Source organism: Channa argus, chromosome 2 (assembly GCF_033026475.1).
Source record: "Channa argus isolate prfri chromosome 2, Channa argus male v1.0, whole genome shotgun sequence".
In the NCBI taxonomy this organism is placed as follows: Eukaryota; Metazoa; Chordata; class Actinopteri; order Anabantiformes; family Channidae; genus Channa; species Channa argus.
In genome coordinates, this window is record NC_090198.1 from 29,049,771 (window position 1) to 29,068,924 (window position 19,154).

The 19,154-nt window shown below is 41.5% G+C and overlaps 3 protein-coding genes across 4 annotated transcripts; all 3 read right to left on the reverse strand.

Moving 5' to 3' along the window:
* Positions 1–90: 90 nt before the first annotated feature.
* LOC137106559 (tetraspanin-3) lies at positions 91–6,090 on the reverse strand. Its single transcript, XM_067490036.1, has 7 exons — positions 5,906–6,090; positions 4,902–5,093; positions 4,699–4,773; positions 3,325–3,426; positions 2,997–3,149; positions 2,810–2,893; positions 91–1,404 (listed from the first exon to the last, which is right to left on the reverse strand). The coding sequence occupies exons 1-7, from the start codon at positions 5,966–5,968 to the stop codon at positions 1,312–1,314; spliced, it is 762 nt and encodes a 253-aa protein (XP_067346137.1). The 5' UTR covers positions 5,969–6,090; the 3' UTR covers positions 91–1,311.
* Positions 6,091–11,615: 5,525 nt separating this feature from the next.
* On the reverse strand, positions 11,616–12,608 carry nmbb (neuromedin Bb). Its single transcript, XM_067493319.1, has 3 exons — positions 12,352–12,608; positions 12,014–12,201; positions 11,616–11,918 (listed from the first exon to the last, which is right to left on the reverse strand). The coding sequence occupies exons 1-3, from the start codon at positions 12,515–12,517 to the stop codon at positions 11,865–11,867; spliced, it is 408 nt and encodes a 135-aa protein (XP_067349420.1). The 5' UTR covers positions 12,518–12,608; the 3' UTR covers positions 11,616–11,864.
* Positions 12,609–15,135: 2,527 nt separating this feature from the next.
* sec11a (SEC11 homolog A, signal peptidase complex subunit) lies at positions 15,136–18,591 on the reverse strand. 2 transcript variants are annotated; one of them, XM_067490055.1, is made up of 6 exons: positions 18,402–18,591; positions 17,537–17,646; positions 16,832–16,981; positions 16,449–16,568; positions 15,661–15,718; positions 15,136–15,546 (listed from the first exon to the last, which is right to left on the reverse strand). In XM_067490055.1, the coding sequence occupies exons 1-6, from the start codon at positions 18,450–18,452 to the stop codon at positions 15,496–15,498; spliced, it is 540 nt and encodes a 179-aa protein (XP_067346156.1). In that variant the 5' UTR covers positions 18,453–18,591; the 3' UTR covers positions 15,136–15,495. The 2 variants fall into 2 exon arrangements, with proteins under 2 accessions (XP_067346156.1, XP_067346165.1); XM_067490064.1 differs by lacking the exon at positions 18,402–18,591 and adding an exon at positions 17,754–17,778.
* Positions 18,592–19,154: the final 563 nt, after the last annotated feature.

Sequence of the window (19,154 nt, forward strand, 5' to 3'; positions counted from 1 at the left end):
AACTACGGGCCACTTCCTGTGAGCTCTAGGAAGATTATTAGTTACTATGGAAAACAAAATGCAAAACTTAACTGAGGAAATGCGGGCCGATGAAAGACACAGCTATTTATTTAACCATATTCATGTATTCATGTAACGGATTTAATCTCACATCATCACATCTGTACATATGGTTTAACTGGTAACAGATTCACTTTTAAACTAAACAATGTGGATTAAATTGCAATTAAACGGTTGAAATGTTGAAATGTATACGTTTATTTGTCTCCTGCCTCTTCTCGAGTCTGTACACAGTTTAGTTTGACATTTCATTTTTCTGCAGCACGAGCTAAATATCTAGGGGTCAACATAAGAGCTTAAAAATATTTAAACAGTGCACAATCTCACAAAATGTGGAAAATAATATGTCATAGATCTTTACATTTGGTTCATTATTACAAACTAAACGGAAAGAACTGTCTGACTGTAGCAAACTGTCTTCAGGCAACACCGATAACACTAATAGGAAGGTAGACTAAAAATGTGTCATAATTTCACTTGGCAATTCCTAAAGAGTGATGCCAGGTTCAGAGCAGATCCACGTCAAAACAGAATGTACATTACGCACAACCTGAATATTTGTGAATGCAGAGAATTCCTCAGATCAATCATGGCTTTAAGAGACGAAATGCAGAGCTTATCCAAAAAAATAAACTAATAGTATGTAGAGTGACTTTATTTCCTTATAATCCTAAATGCTGAACGTGTTTGTAACCACTCAAATTAAAAACCACGTGTCTGTGTGGTTTGGTAAAAAGTGTTTTTCCGTTTTCAGTCTAGGGGATACTGTTCTTTTTAGCACAGATTTTGCATTTTAACAACCAGAAACTATCACCAGAGCTCCAACTCTAGTGCAAGCTATCCTACAAGGAAATACATTGCAAACACCCCCCACTATAAACTCCAGATGACTTCATCAGTTTCCCGGGGATGAGCCCAAATTTTATGAAATCTCAACTAAAAGAAAAAAGTAAACAAGCATTAATAACATCAATAACCTCAATTAGTCATACAGAACTGTAGCTTTCTTTCTTTTATATATTTCAATGTTTGTAAGGGAAAAAAGAACATTTAAGGGAAGAGTAACTTGAAAAGCATTTCAATAAATAACAGGGTTCCCTTTGAAGCCCCCTGCCCACCAAAAACAACGGAGTCAGTGTTCGCTACTTTATCATGAACTGTGCAAGGTGTGCTTGAGCTTATACAACTACAGCTGAAATCTACTGTGGACATGTCCGGTGACGCTCCTCCTGAGGGCTTCGCTGCGTCCCCTCATGCATAGCTGTTGGTCGTAACCAGCAGTTCGTACGCTGGGTCGTGACTCCTCCTGCATAGCACCACGCAGGCACAGAGCATGCCCAGCATCTGCAGGCAGACAGCACAGGGAACGAAAGGAGAAGCTGGTATTCAAATCATTGCAATGGAAAACAAGCACACACATCTCCTAGGAGGGTTTCTATTTTCACCATGTTGTCGTGGGAAATCCCACTGTTAGAGCCACATGACGTTGAACCAGGAAGCCTCATCATGTGATGTGTTATAATAGACAACTCTTGAACATGTAGTAGGCCAGCTGCTGTTTGCTACCAAGGAGCAACTGTTGTAATTACAGTTTCACAATAACTAGGCTCTGTGCAAATACAACGGTAAAAACCAAAGGTCACAGGGCATCTACAGCAGATACAAACCCCATTTCCAGGTAAGTTGGGGCATTTTGTAAAATGTAAATTAAGAGAATGCATTGATTTGTAAATCACTTGAAACCTACACTCAGATATCTAAATCAGCCATCTGCTGAGGTTTAAAGTGAGCTTCATAGTGGGCGAAGAAAGATGATTTAATCATGGCATAGTTGTTGGGCCCAGATGGAAACTGCTGATCTACTGGGATCATGCACAACCATCTCTAGGGTTCACAGAGAATGGTCTGAAAAAGAGAAAAGGTGAAGTGAGCAGCAGTTCTCTGGGCCATGTTAGGGGAATTGGGCAAACTCATTTGAGCTAATAGAAAGGCAACAGCAACTCAAAAAGTCATTTGTTACAACTGAGCTATGCAGTAGAGCATCTGTGAAACAATACTTTGAACCTTGATGGGCTACAGCAGCAGAAGACCACAACAGGTGCCACCACTGTCAGCTACCAACAGGAAACCTCGGCCTAAATTCATAAGGGCCAACTTAGTACAAAAGAAGAGTGTAAAGCCATTGTCACAAAGAATTAGGGCAGTTCTAGGGCAAAGGTGCCATTTAGTGTATTTTTGTAAATAGTACATTGACAAGACAACAAATTTTGCAAATAAGTAGACATAAATAAAAAAGGTCAAACATTTTCCAGTGTTTTGCCAACGCCCAACCACACTGTGCATGTGTTATAGGAGCATGGTTCAGAAGTAAAAAAAAAAAAAAACCCAGATAATAAACTGACCTGCCTGGAATCCAGACCTGTCACCCACTGAAAACATTTGGTGCATGGAAATTATGATAACAAACGGCCTCTTTCGAAATAATGAGCCAATATTTTTTCCAACGACACATCTCTCAGTTTCAACATATGTCTTCTCACCATTTACAAACTAAAGAGGTTTCACATCGTTTGTAAATATTGTTTATCTTTTCATTCACATTTTACACGGTGTAACCACTTGAATGTTTGCTTTTGTATTTGTTTCCATAAAACCTGTGGGACTGCTCATGTTGCTAGCACCGATGGGAGTCCACTAACAATTCATTTTCCTATTTTCCTCTGCATATGTAACTTCATTGTTCTCTCACCTGTATGGATGCAAATGTCAATGCAGCCCATATGACGTACATCATGATCTCCTTTAATTTCTTCACAACGAGAGCTTCACAGCCCTGAAACGCAAAGCGAGTTCCATTAAAAAGAAGCTCAGAGGAATGAAAATAATCCTTACGGAACAAACGCATGTTCCGCGCTTTTAACTCATGTTTTGTGAACCTCTTGGTAGAGATCTGCTGGTCGAGTGAGAGAGCCGGTGCAGTTGGTAACGCTGGGCTGGCAGCAGCTGACTGGGACACTGTTGTTCTTGGATTCTTTAAACCAGCGGGTGTTTCTCCAATCAGAGTAGTTGTGAATGCCGCAGCAGTGAAGCTAACGGGAGAACAACAGTGGGATGGCAGCTGAGTGCAAATGTTCAACGTCTGCGATCAAGAATGTGATTTAAAACTGTCTCCCTATATACACATTATACAATAGACTTGATGTAATTGCATGACAATTTAAATATTTAAAGATTTGACATTGCATGTATTTTTTTTTTCCTTACCTGCCTCTGCACATAGTCAATAGCGCGGCTGGGAGCATCAGTGTTGGTGCCGTTGTACTTGTTGTAAACCTTCTGGATGGTGTGATTCACTTCATCCTCTACCTGCAACAAATACACACCTGCCGTTATTGTCCCTGTCCAGTGACAACAAGGTTCAAATATTATCTCCAACGGTTTTATCTCATTTCTAAAAAAGAAATCTAATTTAAAACCTATTTTTCCAAAAATGCTGGGATGTAATTGAATATGTAAATGGAAACGACGAATTGATTGGACGTAGGTTTTGCTTTGAAAAGTAAGGAACAACATATCAAATGTTTAAATTGAGAGGTTTGATTGTTCTTTGATTTGCTCAATATAAAATCTGATGCCAGCAAAACGTCTCAAAAATTGAGAATTGAGAATTCAAGTTCCTCAGCACTGAACTGCAAAGACTTTGGAGATGTCCTGATCTACAGTTGCTAGTTTCACTACATTTAGAGATTTCAGTAAAATCAACACAAAAGACCAGCACTGAATGGCTGTGATCCTCGTCCCTCAGGGCCCACTTCCTTAGGATCAGACATGATTCAGTAGTGGAAATCCCTGCATGGACTTTGAAACACGTCTGAAAACTGCTTCAGTAAAAACTGTTGTCACAACATGCACAACTATAGGTTAAAACAAACATATATAAACAAGATCCAGAAATACTGAGCCTGAGCTCATTTAAAATGGACTGAGGTGAAGTGGAAAACTGTCCTGTGGCCTGATTCTTTTTGGAAATCGTGGTCGCTGTGTCCTATCAGCACGATCCAAAGGCTAACATCTGTGTGGGCGTGAGGCTGTGCACATGGCATAAACATACTTTGACACGAAGGATCCATTAACCCTGACTAATATAGTCAGGTTTTTGTGCAACACTGCTGCCATCAAGTGGATGTCTTTTTCAATAAAGGCCATATTACAACAGCATGTCTCAGCAGTAAAAGGGACCAGGTGCTAAATTGGCCTGCGTGCAGTTCAGAAGTGTCAACAACTGAAAACGTCTAATGCGTTGTGAACTGAAACATATGACAAATCGCTGAAATCTTAAATCAAGCAGAATTGGGGGGAAATTGCTTTTAAAATTAAAGCAACTGGGCTTCTCAGTTCCTAAACACGTACAGAGTTAAAAGAAGAACTGATGCATCTCAGTGGTAAACGAGGCCCTGTACCGACTTTTTGGAAACGTGTGGTAATATGTACAGCCCGTCAGTATACGTTCTATAAACACTGTACTGTACACGATGCACGGATGCTCATCTTTTTAAACTTTGGAACCAAATGGCAGGAATCCAGTCTTAGATTCTGTTTAACACACTCACTTATGCAGGCAAATGAGACCCTGTTTACCTTTGCCCTGTAAATGTAGCCCAGCACCACAACCACACACTCTGTGACAAACACCAGCAGCAGAATGGCAGCAAACTGAAAAGACAACAAAGACACATTGTTGAGGTTAAACACTTGTGATGACATTTGTTGCTTTGTGCCTTCGCGCCGCATGTCTCCCCTGCTCAATTTAAAAGGTGCAAGTCGATGTAGCCCACACTCACAGTTGCCAAACCACAGGAGCTTTCCCGTATCGTGGCACAGCAGCCAATCAGGCCGATGATGAAGAGAAGAGTCCCGACAGCGATTATGATGACAGCAGGAATCAGAGTGTACACGTCCTCAAAGAAGTGGTCGTAGTCGTCATATGTGATAAACACATATGCTCCGATGTAGCATAAAATTCCAGCTGCAGCCTACAGATAAAAGACAGAGGGAGAAAATCCTGTACAGTTATGATTTCATCTGCGGGCCTCATCCTCAGTTGTTCACCGATGAGTCATATGCATGTTCCTATTACTTTTCTTTCATTATAAGATGCTGTGCAGTGCAGTAATTCAGTTCTTTGGTGTATTACCCTGTATGTTGTGTGAGTGTGCACAGCCTGCCTTGGCACAGAACTGTGGTCATGCCAGTACATTTCAATTCAAGTCAAAAAAAATACAATAGTTGGCAAAATGAAGGCAAATTTGCATATTTTTGAAATGTGTTTTTAGTAATGAATATCAGAGCATTAAGATTAGAAATGGACTCAAGTCGGCCACTTAATGTCTGCATTAGAGTAGAACATGTGTCTTTTTCTTCACTCTATCAATGTATCTATTTTAGCTTTTAGTGAAGAAAAGCCACTTGGAAACTGCGCTTCAGCCCCAACACAGCAACGCCTCTGAACCACATCAATCGGACACCGTGGGACGTCATAAGCGATCCCCTTAGGCCCAGTCCTCTATCGGTCCTCCCTGCAAATAAATACCCATGTAGGCTAAACGTAGCAGTGCAGCTGCTGCATCGCGTCGCAGCTGCAGCCTGTGGGCGGATGCGCACACTGTCGTTTCCCCGGTGATGCAGCTCCTATTTCTAGTTTGTCTATCGGCGAACTGCAGTCTGCAGCGCGTCTCTGGCGCAGTTTCCTAGCGTGCTAATGCTTCTCCATCCCTGGCCTCAGTCCGCAGGATGCAGCCGCTGCCTCTGCTGCTGCACATTGTTCCAACACCTGTCGTTTTCTTACCCAAAATATGAGATTGAGGAAAACCAAGACGGTTTTGGATGACGTAATTCCACACTGTCCCATGATGTCGCGAGCATAGAAATCCAAACTGGACTTATATTCTTAAAAAAGCATTGATGCACCTGCGCCTTTGCTGTAATAATAATATTAATAAAATGGCTTCGCTGGTCCGGCCCCACTGTGCAGAGTCCTCCAGGCTCGACCAATCACAGCGCCGCATTGAAGAGACTCAAGGTCACATGCTGCGGTGATGTCATCATTCAAAACATTCGGCCAGACGCTCTTTTCAAAGCGTTAACCTACTTTCTCTGCAAAAGGAATCGATAAAAAAGTCATACATGCACCAGTTATGAAAGAAATGATTGAACATTATTCACCGTTAACGCCCCTTTCCCTAAATATTAAACCAAAATTATTAATAACATTATAAAAACGTACTAAAAACTTTAGTTTTTAAAAAAGCTCCCTCGTACAAAGAAAAATGATCCTAAAAATGGTCAAAAACTCACCACACACCTTCATTTTGCCTATTAGACTTACGGTAGTTCCCAAAGTCACAAATTGCAGTTGTAGTTGCATTTCTTCAGTCTTTGAACTTAGCACAAACCTCAGTCTTAATAGAAAGTTAGTTTAAAGATGCAATAAAATATCTATTCTACATCTATAAATGATAATAAAACTGGGGGATCCTGTTGCCAATAAAACTAGACTTAAAATTAATCTGGAAGCCAAAGATATATACTATGCAACAAATTCTAATTTAATTCTAATTCTAATTTCCACAAGTCATACTTTGCCACAGTTTTCCATCTTATACATTTATTGAATTATTTGTTACTGATTTGGAAAATGTAATTGAATCGATCAAAATTACAAATAATTATATGCGATGTATTAAGCTAAATATCTTTAAATTCTGCAGCTTTTTTAGTTTTTACTTTTACCTTAAACCAGTATTTAATATTTGTGCCTACATTAAAATTTCGACATTGAATTCAAATGTTAAGTGAATGCACATTTTAGTCCTCAGTCCTCAGCAATTTGCTTTTTTTTTGGTATAGAAAAAGGATCATCAACTGTACATACAATGCAACTTGCATTTGAAATTAAGCAATTTCTTCAGGAGTTGATATTGTTTTAAACCATGAATCTTGTTATTTATAACACAAGCAGAGTTTGGACCAAAGCAACAAAGACTTGGTTCTGATTTCTCTGTTCACACATACAGACCTACAATAATGTAGCTGAGGTGTGATTTGTTCTTCGCAGTGTACAGCTTGTACCAATACTCACTGAACGCTTCAACATCTCCAGATGCTACGTGCCTTGTTTGAACACTTAATCTCAGCCCGCAAAAACAAAGCTTTGTGCGATGTGTAGTGATGGTTCTGCACCAGACGGTGGCAGTGTGTCATTGCTAGTTTTACATTGGTTTAAGCAGAGAACTGAACTATAGGTTAAATTTCTTACATGAGCATTTTTCACATGCTCAGTTTCAGACCTGAATAAGTAATAACCCACACCGTGGCAGAAATGAATGGACACATGATAAACCCACACTTAAAACCACTGGGGCCTGTGTCTCCTATAAGGGCAGGACAGATCACTCAATTGTAAATTAGTACCTTTGGGCTACTCACTCGGTTCTGACGTGGACCGGTGCCCAAAGCGTTGGTTTTATTGAGTCAAAGCCCATCCCATTCGTCTCTGTCAGCTTTCCGCATTCAAGGTAAAAACGTACGTATTCAAATAGATGCCGAGGCTGTTTCTGTTGACTCAAGAGGCCTCCACAATGTGAATAATGCATCAGGCCATAATGTGAGTCGTCATTTAGACAACACAATAACAAAAGGAACAAGCAAAGAGACAGGAGGATGTGAGAAGCGGGATGTGAAAAATGGCAAAGACTTAATGCTTTTGACTGTGGGTTAAAAGACAAACTATGGTGCGATGATGGTGTCAGGGTTAAACTCTGTGCTATGGTCATACGGTATTAAAATGAATGGGAAAGGCTTCACTGTATGAAGGTTAGTGTGGCCTCTCCCACGTAAAAAAAAAAAACAACAGAAAAACAAAAAGATTTTTTTTGCATGTAATTTGAAACACATTTACTTCATAGGAATGAGTTAAAAAAAAAAGAGAGGAAATCACCATTTCCATGGTAAACAGGCTGAAGATCTACCCTCACAACACGTGAAACTCATATGAAAGCAACACCAAGAAACAAATGAAAGAGGCAAATCGCATTTCTGTTGAAGAAATCTGAAATGTAATCATTCAGCATTTAAGCATCAACTGTCACAATGCCTGACGAGGACATTTGTATGACAGCTCCTTGTTTGCATCACTGTTCACTGTTTCTACAAATTGAAAAGAACTATAGGCAATTTAATATTTCTGCAATGTGAGTTTTTTTATTTGTACTATCTTATCTGCATCACAGCAGAGAGTTTAGTGACTCTATGATTAAAATTAACAGTATATAGTAAAGGTAGAGTTCTGCTTATTGTCAAACATCATTGATTATTGGACATAAGGGCAGTTTTCTGATACAGTCAACACCTTATCTGCCTCAAACATCATTTCACATCCTTCCCTGATACAGATTTATTTGGGATAAATCAATGATGACCTTTCCCTGGATGCACTCCGACAATAATTAAGAAATTGGAAATGGTTGTGACTAGCATCAACATTTCTCTGAATTTAAAGTCACAGAGCTGGAAATGTGTGTAGGCTGACAGAAAGAAGGATAATGAGATAAACCTGAGACACATTTATTTGAGCATTGGAGCCATTTGAAAATGAACAGAAAGCACAGAAATGTGAAGTTGGATCTGTCGTTGTTCCAGGAGGGAGAAAGCAAACACTACGCGTGGATCTTTGCACTGTTAACCCTCTGCAGCATGTTCGGTTCTGCACTTTTAAATTTGAGTAAAATTCACTCATTCACACACACACACACACACACACACACACACACACATGCAGAAATAAATAATCATGCATTGAACACACTGAGCTGCGCTGTGTGCAACAGATCCAGCTAATCATGCAGACAGAAATCACATGAGGATGAAATAGCAAATCCTGAGAGCAAATCCAAAAAGAAGCGTCGGCCGATGTGTCACAATGTGTCACAATGTCCTGAATTTTAACCCTTTTCATTGTATAGACCAGGGAACACTTATGTTTTTGAATTACTCCTCCTCTGAGGACTGAATCACTTTGAGTCACTGAAATGACCTGTATCTGTTCAGCACATTTTTTTATTAAATTGTACCCAATTTTCTCTCCTACTAACCTACTTATGTACAATGTTTTGCACCTGAAGCCTCCATGTTTCTCGTCCTCTGCTCACTCAGCCTCAGGTTGTTTCTGTAAACCTCCTAGGACTTAATTGGACCTTTTGCGTTGCTAATTGTTGAAGGCATCCATTCCAGGCTCATTCAGTTACATGCATACGGCCCAGTATGCTGTTCGGTGTGCTGTTAAAACCGTTTTTTCTTTGTCATTATGGTCATTTTGCAAGAAACATCTCTAACAGCTGCACGAGTTACAGTCTCCAAAAGGATCATAAAGTCTGGGACATTGAATCAGCACATGTCAGCGATGTCAGTCCTCCACACAGCGTGCAGTACTGGTACAGGTTCATTGTGACTTAATGCACCTGAATCACTCGGTCCATTGAACTACTTACTTTTCTCTGTGCCAAAGATTTTCTTTTCGGTAACGTTGACTACAATATGCTCAAATGATGCTTTTTGACACACATTTGTTTATCGCCAGCTGTGGTGGTCGGTGATAAATGGGTCGACCTTAACACAGATTTTTACTTGACCTCCCAGTCGGCACTTCTGCTACTGCTGCTGCATCCACTGTAGAGCCGCATCATTTCCTCTACGTTTCCTCACTGTTATCATGTGAAAGCAATGCTGATAACTAAAAAGTCTAACAAATGCCTTGATTTGATAGAAGAGCACTTTGTGCAGAAAATCGGTTAAATTAAGCCGTTTGCCACTGGCCACAAGTGGCGGTAAATAAAGGATGGATAAATCTTTAGCCCAGCTACACTATCGTTACCCCTCGACATAATCTACACCGTGTTTATTCTGTGAGATTCTGTGAAATATAACTCAATAACAAAAGTGACAAATGTGGAATTAATGTGTTTGAACTTTTGGTGCTTCTCAAATGCTTATAGACTATTTCACTGCTGTGTCTGCAAACTTTACTCTTAAATCCTTTGCAGCTTTTTTATTTCTCTGTGTCTCATGTGTTGCATCCGAGTTTTCCCTTTCTTCTCCCCTAATCCCATCACTGTATCTCAGAAAATGCAGCAAAGAAAGCGGGAGACTTTAGTTTTAGTGCATAAAAAACTATTCAGAGGTGGGTCAACATCCACCACAGTCCTGAATGTGGTGCACTGTGGGCTGCAGGACCTAATAAACTGGCAAGGTCTGAAGTCACATTTTCAAAGCAGGGGACACAGGCTGAAGTAGAAGCTCAGTGTCCGAAATGACACTATTTGTTTGTGAAATGCTCGAATACTAACACAACATTAGAAACATGCAACAGAGCAACACAACTCGTGGTCAAACTTTCACACTCTTTCCAACGGTCACTAACGCAGTAGACAACAAAATACAAAATATGTCGATCAGTATTCCAGCATCCGAGGAGATTTGACCAGAGACAACAAACCCCGCTGCTCCTTTTTCGAGGTGACCTGGGAGTTTCCTTCCTGTGTGCAGGTCTTTCTGCATCGAGCTGTCTTTACATGCAATTCAGACGATTCACATGGCACAGAATTTGTACTGATTCTTTTTTATTTACAGAAAAATGAAGACCAAATGCAACTTATGGTTGGAAGTACTGAATTTTAGTCCATTCGGTCCAGAAACATTAGGGATTGTAATATGTAACAGCTGGGAACATGTGTTTGGTTTGACACAGTTGATTCAACAAACTTCGGGTCACTAAATGACTCGTGCTAAACGTTTTGACAGATGTGAAAACGGTGTGACACCAAAGTGTTAACACATTTGCGGGAGAAGACTTCTGCTGTGCCAAGAAGGTGATGATGAAGATCAAGTGGATTTGTTTCATGAGACGGATCTACTTTCAGTAACCGATAATGGTCCATGTTTCCTCCCACTTGCTCCCTAGTTTGGACACAGTGCAGCTTCACACCTTTCCAGTGACATAAAGCAGCAGACGAGGCATCGTGGGAGAGATACTGGGCTTCAGTCCTCCTGTTCACAATACAACAGATCAGCCCGAGGCACAGACGCCACCTCAGTTGACCATTATTGATCGAAAGAACAGATCATCCATTTATGCAAAGGGCTAGAAAAGTACAGAACATGTGGAAGTATCCAGGAAGCCAGACAATGTGGTTTATATAAGCTGCCCACCTTTGTGTTTATATAAGTGCTATTTTAGACATGTTTTTACCTATAAATAAGGGCTGTGCCAATATGTACCGAGCTCTTCAGCATCTGGCTATAATTACAGAGACTGCTTACATGTGCTTTTTGGGGTCACAATAAAATGCAAGTGAGAGACAGAGAGTGAGAGACAGAGAGAGAGAGACGCGGTGGCCTGAGCTGCGATTTTCCCCCCAAAGTATTTTATGTTTCCTGATACAGGACATGAAAAGTCCAACCGTGATCCCTCAAAAAGTCAGAATTTATGTGCTGAAGCTGAGTCCCGGCTGTGCAAATAACTCTTTTATTTCATAGAAAGACCTCAAACAACACGACAATGTGAAACATATTCATCAAAGGAAACAGAGAAAAGTGTATTGCAAATGAAGGTTACAGTAAATTACAATCATGATGAGCAGGTTTTTAATGTATTTTCTTTTTTTTTTTTTCTTTTTCTTAACCCATGAGGTCACATGAGCCCCCCGGTCCGTGTTGATGTGCGCCAGACTCTCATCCTCTCATCCTCTGTATCACTTTCTGCTCCGTGTGTAGCTTTCTAAAATCTTCATCAACAAGTCCGCCTCCTGAAAAAGACAGTGCGCACACTCGAATGTAAATACAGAATAATGTCATTTCATCTTCTATGTGCATTGGGGAGGGGGGCAATTTAGGTCTTCACCTGATTTTGCGAGCGCCTCTCTTGCGTGTCCACCTGCGCTTCTAACGCCACCCGCAGAAACTCTTGGAAAAGCTCTCCGAGAGCGCTCTGCTCCGCGGGATGGGCGCCTTCAAGCGCATCGACGCGTTGCCCCTCAGCTGGAGGCAACATGGGGGTATCCATCACACTCTTTTTCCCCATGAAATGTCCTGCCAAGCCAAAAACAAACATATCGTTAATATCTGAAGGAGAGAAATACGCGTTTGTGGAATCTGAGATGAACTGTGGGGAAACACATGAAAACAGAATGGCACCAAATGTCGCTCTAAAAGGAATAAGAACAGAGGATGGGATGTTACCTGTAGCCCAGAGGTTTCCTCTTGGATTGACTTTGATTTTTGCAACTTTATTCCTAAGCTCAGTCAAGTCGAAACTGACTGCGGCAGTAAAGGACACAAAGGAAAACAAGACAAGGTAAGTGAAAAAGCCACACTGGCAAACGTTATTCAGCGTAAGTCCTCTCATCTCAACGTGCAACGGCGAACTGTCCTCCAGGGCGCAAATGTCCGAGTGTCTCCCGTTGGCTGTGGATTCATCAGACGCACTCTGCTTTTATAGGCTGTCCTGTCCGGGGTGGGCTCTGCTCACGGTGTGTGTGCTGTTATTCAGCCTGGTGCGTTGTCGCTGGGCTCATTATTATTAAAGTTTTATTACTGTGCGTCTCTGGCTGTGCGTCTTTTACGCACAACACGATTCATCATTAAGTCGGGGCGGATGCAAATGATTGGTGGAAAAACAGTCCTGTCGGGCGCTCAACTCAATGATCAGGGACATTATCAGTGCGTAAACCCCCAGTGAGGTTAAGGTTTGATTTGGTTTCCCCCAATAGAAGCGTTTTAGTGCGCAAACACGTGTAAATATTTTGTGTAAGGAAACATATTCATCGTGCTCCTGAAAGTTTATATTAAATCAATAAAAGTGATTCAATATTTGGCAAGTATTAATGAATGTTCCATAAACTGACAAACGCCGAAATAATTCCTAGGAGATTGTGTACTGTTGGTGAAAATAATGTGATCATGGCCACAAAACGTCCGTCGTGATAAAGCATCAATCTGGATCAACATATAGTAATTTCCTGCCATGGTCCGTCTCCGCTTGGCCACTTCCAATGAGCAACATGACATTTGGCCAGTGGCAGCATGTTGATGTGATCATCATCAGCCCTCTGAGGACGGGAGAACCTGCTGATTCTCACTTCTAATTCAGAGCCTCTTTGTCACATTAGGGCGCTAAAGTTGCACGTTTACGGGGGAGGTGCAGCGTGTTTATTGCTCTTTTCATAAGCTTTGGCATTAAAACGCAAAAGTGGTTGTGGGTTCGTATATCCTTCAATCCTGTCAGGCTACTCCGTTGCGAGGATTGAAGTGAAAAAGCTGCTTCCACAGTTGATCAAACAAGCAGTGAGAGTTCAAATGAGACAATTATGAGACAACTTGACATTCTCATCTCTAACCATGACTGTCTGGCCGTGCTGCAGTGTTTTGGTGAGATTCCGCTTCAGCAGATCCACACAGAAACCAAAGAACGACCCGTGTGATTAGGTCTTGATGATGGACAGGCTCAGCGGAATGTGTCCTCACATTGTGTGAATCAAGAGTGACAAGGTTAATAATCACAGCACGTCAGTACGCACGACGCACGTCCATTTTAAATCAGAAAGTTATCACATAAAGCACTGCCCCTCATTTACAAATGAACGCGTGGGCAAAGAATTATTTCAATTTTCATCATCATTCTTAAACAATTATTATTTTTTTTGCTAAATGATTTAAGATTACCCAAAGAGGTCTTGCTCACCAGACATCCAGCAGTAGTTGAAAGTTTGTGAACCTTTCTTTGCATAAATATGACTGAAATTGTGATTACATTTCAATAAAAGGCCTGAAGCAACATTAAAGGGAAAGTTATACAATTTCAAATATAAGAAGTATGTAAGGGGACTTGGGATGCAAAAGGGTCGCTGGTTCGAATACCACCCCACCAGGTGTGGCCCCGCCCACCCTCGGTGCCGGTCCGAGCCTGGACAAAAAGGCAAGGCTGCGCTTTCGACACAAAAGCTCATGCCAAATGAACAGCAACCAACATGGGGAACACATTCTGCTGTGGTGACCTCTGAAGGGCTGCATGGTCAAAAGTATGTGAACCTTTAGGATTATAACATGTCAAAAGTTACAGTCAACGACGGGACAGTCATCTGTGAGTGTTGGACGTCCTGCCGTGTTTATAAAAGAGAAATCTGGGCCTTCACTTTAAGACTCTGATCCTGGGAACACAGGTTTGTGGAGGCGTGCTCGAACCAACATTTCTGAAGACTTTGGAAGCATCGTTGCTGCTCTCCAGGTGGGAAAAGGTTACAAAAGACTTTGGACCAGTTGACTGTCAGACACATCGTATACAAATAAAGAAGATTCAACACCACCATTACACTTGTGGTCCTTTAGGCCTCCCCTCCCCAATTTCCTAACGGGCTGGGTGGGGGTTCAATATCTTCCCCAGGGACATTTTGACGGGCAGTTGGGAAGAGTGGGACGCGAGCCTCCGACCCTATGGTCGGTAGGTGGGCGCTCTACCAACTGAGCCACTGCCACCCGTTGCCACCACACCTATAGAAAGGCGTGGAAGAATACGGACGCATGAAAGGAGTAAGAGGAGATTATAGCCGGGAAACAGACGGGTTCCCACCTGCCTGGGGGGGTAGGGATGCACTCAGCCTGCTGATGTTTCAAATTTAATGCAGAAAACAAAAAACAAAACAAAAATTAAAAACGGTGTGACATCAATTTCACATCTTAGAACAGCTTCCTAAACCTAAGGTGTCTGTTAGTCGTTTTGTGTTAGTTGTGTTGCATCTGCTGTGGTGGCTTTATGTATGTTTTGCAATATTTTGAGAATTGTTTTATGATTAGGAAGTTGATTTTTTTTTTTTTTTAATTATTAACAGAGAGGGTCAGGCCTGTTCAGTAATCCATCCATGTCCAGGAGGCGTGTAACTGCCTTCTACCTGAGGGTAGTCAACCTCTGGAGGAACCTTTCTGCTGAACTATGTTAAGATATCAAGACGAAAAACTAAAATGCAGAAGTGGATGGTAACCAGAGTTAATATTTAATATCACTTTAATTCAGTTGTCATAAAATACTTCACATCTTTTTCAAAAGACAATGACCCAACAGGAAAATAACAAGACTTAATCTTTAAGAATGCAGTTTCACATTCTGAGGATTACAAATAAGAGTTGACTTCTAGTCTAGTTTCCGCACAAAAATACTTTTAAAGCTTAGATTTTTCAAATGTGAACACGTTATCCACAGTTCTACAAAATGTTCAAACAAATGGTACAAAAGCCAGTTGAGTTTGACAAAGTCTAAATTAATTCTGTTTTGAAAAGGTGTGACTAAGGTTTCCTGGACGTAGTTTATGGTTCTTGACTCCGGAAGTCGCCTCACTCCCGATGGACCAACACAAAGAGACCCAGCAGGAAGAGGACAGCATACTGCAGGATAAAAACGCGGGAGATGTAAACATCTGGAAAGCGCTAGAAACGCTCAAGCTAAGAACCAAACAAATGTCATCAACTGGAAATTTGCAACAGGGTCGACAAACTTACTTTGAACTTGGGGTAATCGTTCATGAGAATGGTGACAATTCCGATGTACGGCACAAACCTGGAGATGGATAAGAGCACTGATTGACTGAAATGTTATGGACACAAACGGTATCTGAGTTTTAAAATGCAAGCCAGAGGTAAACTGACAGGTTCGGCCATCTTGCAAAAGCTATTCGTGCCTCGTTGGTTCCTGGGGTTTTCACGAGGGTCCACAGTCAGTCAGTGCGGTTTGTACTTTAAATCCCACAGAGGGAAACCTATCTGCACAATATATATTATGGGGAAAACCCCCAAAAATGTGTTGCAGGGTTTCATTCATTCAGGGTTTTCTCCATAATATATATTGTGCAATCATTCTGCCTCAGCAAAAAAAAAAATACATTTTTAAATAAGTGGCAAAACAGCCAACAGCAGCCAGCACAGAGCCTGCAGGTTTCTGCTACCCTAGTTGTGTAGTGTGTCCAACCCCCCTTGGCACTGGAAACCAGGAGAGACCCCTCTGACTGGCCATTTAGCTTTGCCAATCAGTGCATGAAAACAAAACTGAAAGTGATGAAATCAACAAAACAAACAAACAAACAAAAAAGCCACAAAAGGCACACGTGGAAGGCTCTTCCCATTTTTTAAACATCATCACCTTGTCTGAACATGCCATTAAATTTTCTGATGGTGGCTTGGTGCGTCTCTGCCCTTAAAATGCTATTCTCCTTCAGGCTCGAGTCCAAAGCGTCTTACTTTTCCTTTGCTCTACAATAAAGCAGTTCAAATTATCACTAAGAAATTCTTACCCTCTAGCTCGTCCAACCACATCTTTCTTCTCCAGCCAGTGCTGGCCCTGCTTGTACAGTCCTCTGTCATCCACTGCATTGTTGTCCCCTTTGGTCAAGAACTTAATGTCTCCATTTTCCCTGCGGATGAATTATCAGCATGTTTAAGAGGCCACGTTGCGAATCAACCTTTTTCCAACACACTATAAAGTCTGGATAAAGACACCTGATAAGTGTGAAAGAGCACACAGCTCTGATTGCTACAAAATATTAAAGAGAAACCAAATAAAATCAATACTAGGAACGCGACTCGCTGGTTTAATACACACACACACGGGATTCAGTGATACTGGAAGTAGAACTTAATCTCAAACAACAAGCACAATAAAAAAGTCTTTTCATACTTTTCATGGATCTTTAGTACTCTGTGTACTATTGGGATCTCTCTGCCTTCTATCCTGAACACCACAATTTCTCCAACTCTGATGGGGTCCTCTACCCGGTTGGTCAGAAACAGGAGGTCTCCTCTGTGGAAAGCTGGCTCCATACTTCCACTGAAATGAATCAGAATGAGTCGATATCACTAAGATGGTTCAGGTATGACAGTCTTGTGCTTCAGTGCCTTTAAACGGTGAAACCTGGTAAAACATCTGCCGGGTGCAACTGCATGACATTAGAATAGGGAGTAAAAAAATAAATAAATACATAAAAAAGGACAAGAGCATTGTTTTTGCAAAGCATCAACGAGGTATGAACTTCTTCTTTATACATGTTAGCTCCTAACTGCATGTCTGGGATTAGTACCAAAGACAAGTCCCTGAAAGAAAAACTTCTTGTGCATGTCGACTTACGGCTTGTGTACTAGTTTACAAATTTTAGAAGCCATCTGATTTGTGTCTGATTGTTTTTGTGGTACTGCGTAGACTCCGACCTACTAGCTGTGAATTTCCTTCAGTGTGCACACACTTGGCCAGTAAAGCAGATTCTGATACCAAGATTATTTAAGTCATAAAGTCAACTCTCACGACACTAATTAACACCAGTAGATTTTAGAAATGCTGAATTATTGCAGAACGAGAATCAGAATCCAACACTTGGGACCAACTTGCCTGAGAACAACAACAATAGGACTCTCACTGCCCGTGACAACCATCAGTCCTTTCCAGATCATCAGCGCAGAGGAAACGATCATACCAAAGTTCAGCACCTGGTAATAGAGCTTTAAAAAACAACAACAACAAAAAAACAGAAATAGATGCATTATTGAAGGTTTTGGTGTGAGAGATATTACAGCACCTGTTACATGTTCTTAGATTTTGTGCTTACAGAGGTGATATTACATCTCACAGATGAGTCTCATTCTTGCAAAGCTGGAATCTAAAGTGATCAGTGATTTTTGACTGTCTGATGAATTGCAGGATGTAGTTTGTGCAGCGGTTAAGTCGTGCTGCGTTACGCACACACACTTTTCTTTGATTTAACGACTGACAGGGAAGAATACGGTCAATTCAACGGCGCCACACACTGACTTGCGTGATCACAGGTGAATTAATAGTTCAAAAACCAAAACGGAAACACCGGATGAAACTGCTAACGTAGTACAGGTCTTGGCTCTGTGACTATGAAAACTCTTCTGGTATGAAGTGGACCGTGTAGCCCTCTTGGCTTTGTCCAATTCAATTTTAGCAACCGACTCAATGATACAGTATTACAATGCTAATGGTAGCTAGCGTTAGCTTAGCTACACACTGAAGGCAGCGTTGCTCTTATTCCCGCTGCATGTTGCGGTGCAGGATTAACGCCTTGAAAGCTACGCTGGCATGAAAGACTTGACTTTGTAGGTCGCTAACAAGTGGCAGACGTGCTGCCGGAGGGTTTAGAGGCGCTCGGCGGCCACTTAACGTTAGCTCTGCGGTTGCAATACAAAGAGGCAGCCAGATGTGGTGAACTGCAGTCCCGGTAACGTTTACCTACCTGTCGCTTGTTCATGCGACGGACGTCGTCGAGAAAATCTATAGATAACATCGTTGCAAATACACCTGTCTAGAGCAAAGGAAAAGCGCCTAAATCACATTAAAACGTCTAAAAGGACGAGCATATGGATGCACCGTCAAGACGAGCGACCTGCCTCCGTTACTTCCGGGTGCGCTGAGGCGGAAGTCCCGCCCACGCTGTGGCTGCTGGGTTGAGGTGTCAGTCCGGGATACGAGCGCGCGGAGAGGGGGGTTTCCACCGGTGTGTGTGTGTGTGTGTGTGTGTGTGTGTGACAGAGAGAAGAGAGAGAGAGAAACAATCATGAATATTTGTGAAGCCCAAAGTCCCAAATTACCAAGTCTAGTAGCATCTGCTTGATTTATTTATTGTACTTTTCGAAAGTCACATGAAATTAACAAATAAATTGCTCAATATCATAAAATACAATAAAGTCAAATCAGTCCAGTCTTTTTTAATCAGCTCGACATCCTTTGTCCTTTCATCAGGAAGGATGAAAAACGCCACACCGATTCTAAAATGCATCACACCATCATAGAGGTTAAAGTGCTTAGCGTTGATCAGCCACATTTTGGGGGGCTGCAGCTTGTGGTGCAGTTCGACTTCTGTTTTTTTTTTTTTTTTCAGCAGAAACACTTCCTGTTGGGCTTGTTGGTGTGGACCTACCCTCCACATCCTCTCCGCCTGCCTCAATAAAACACAGTGTAACTAAACCCTGTCCACCAACGATTCGAC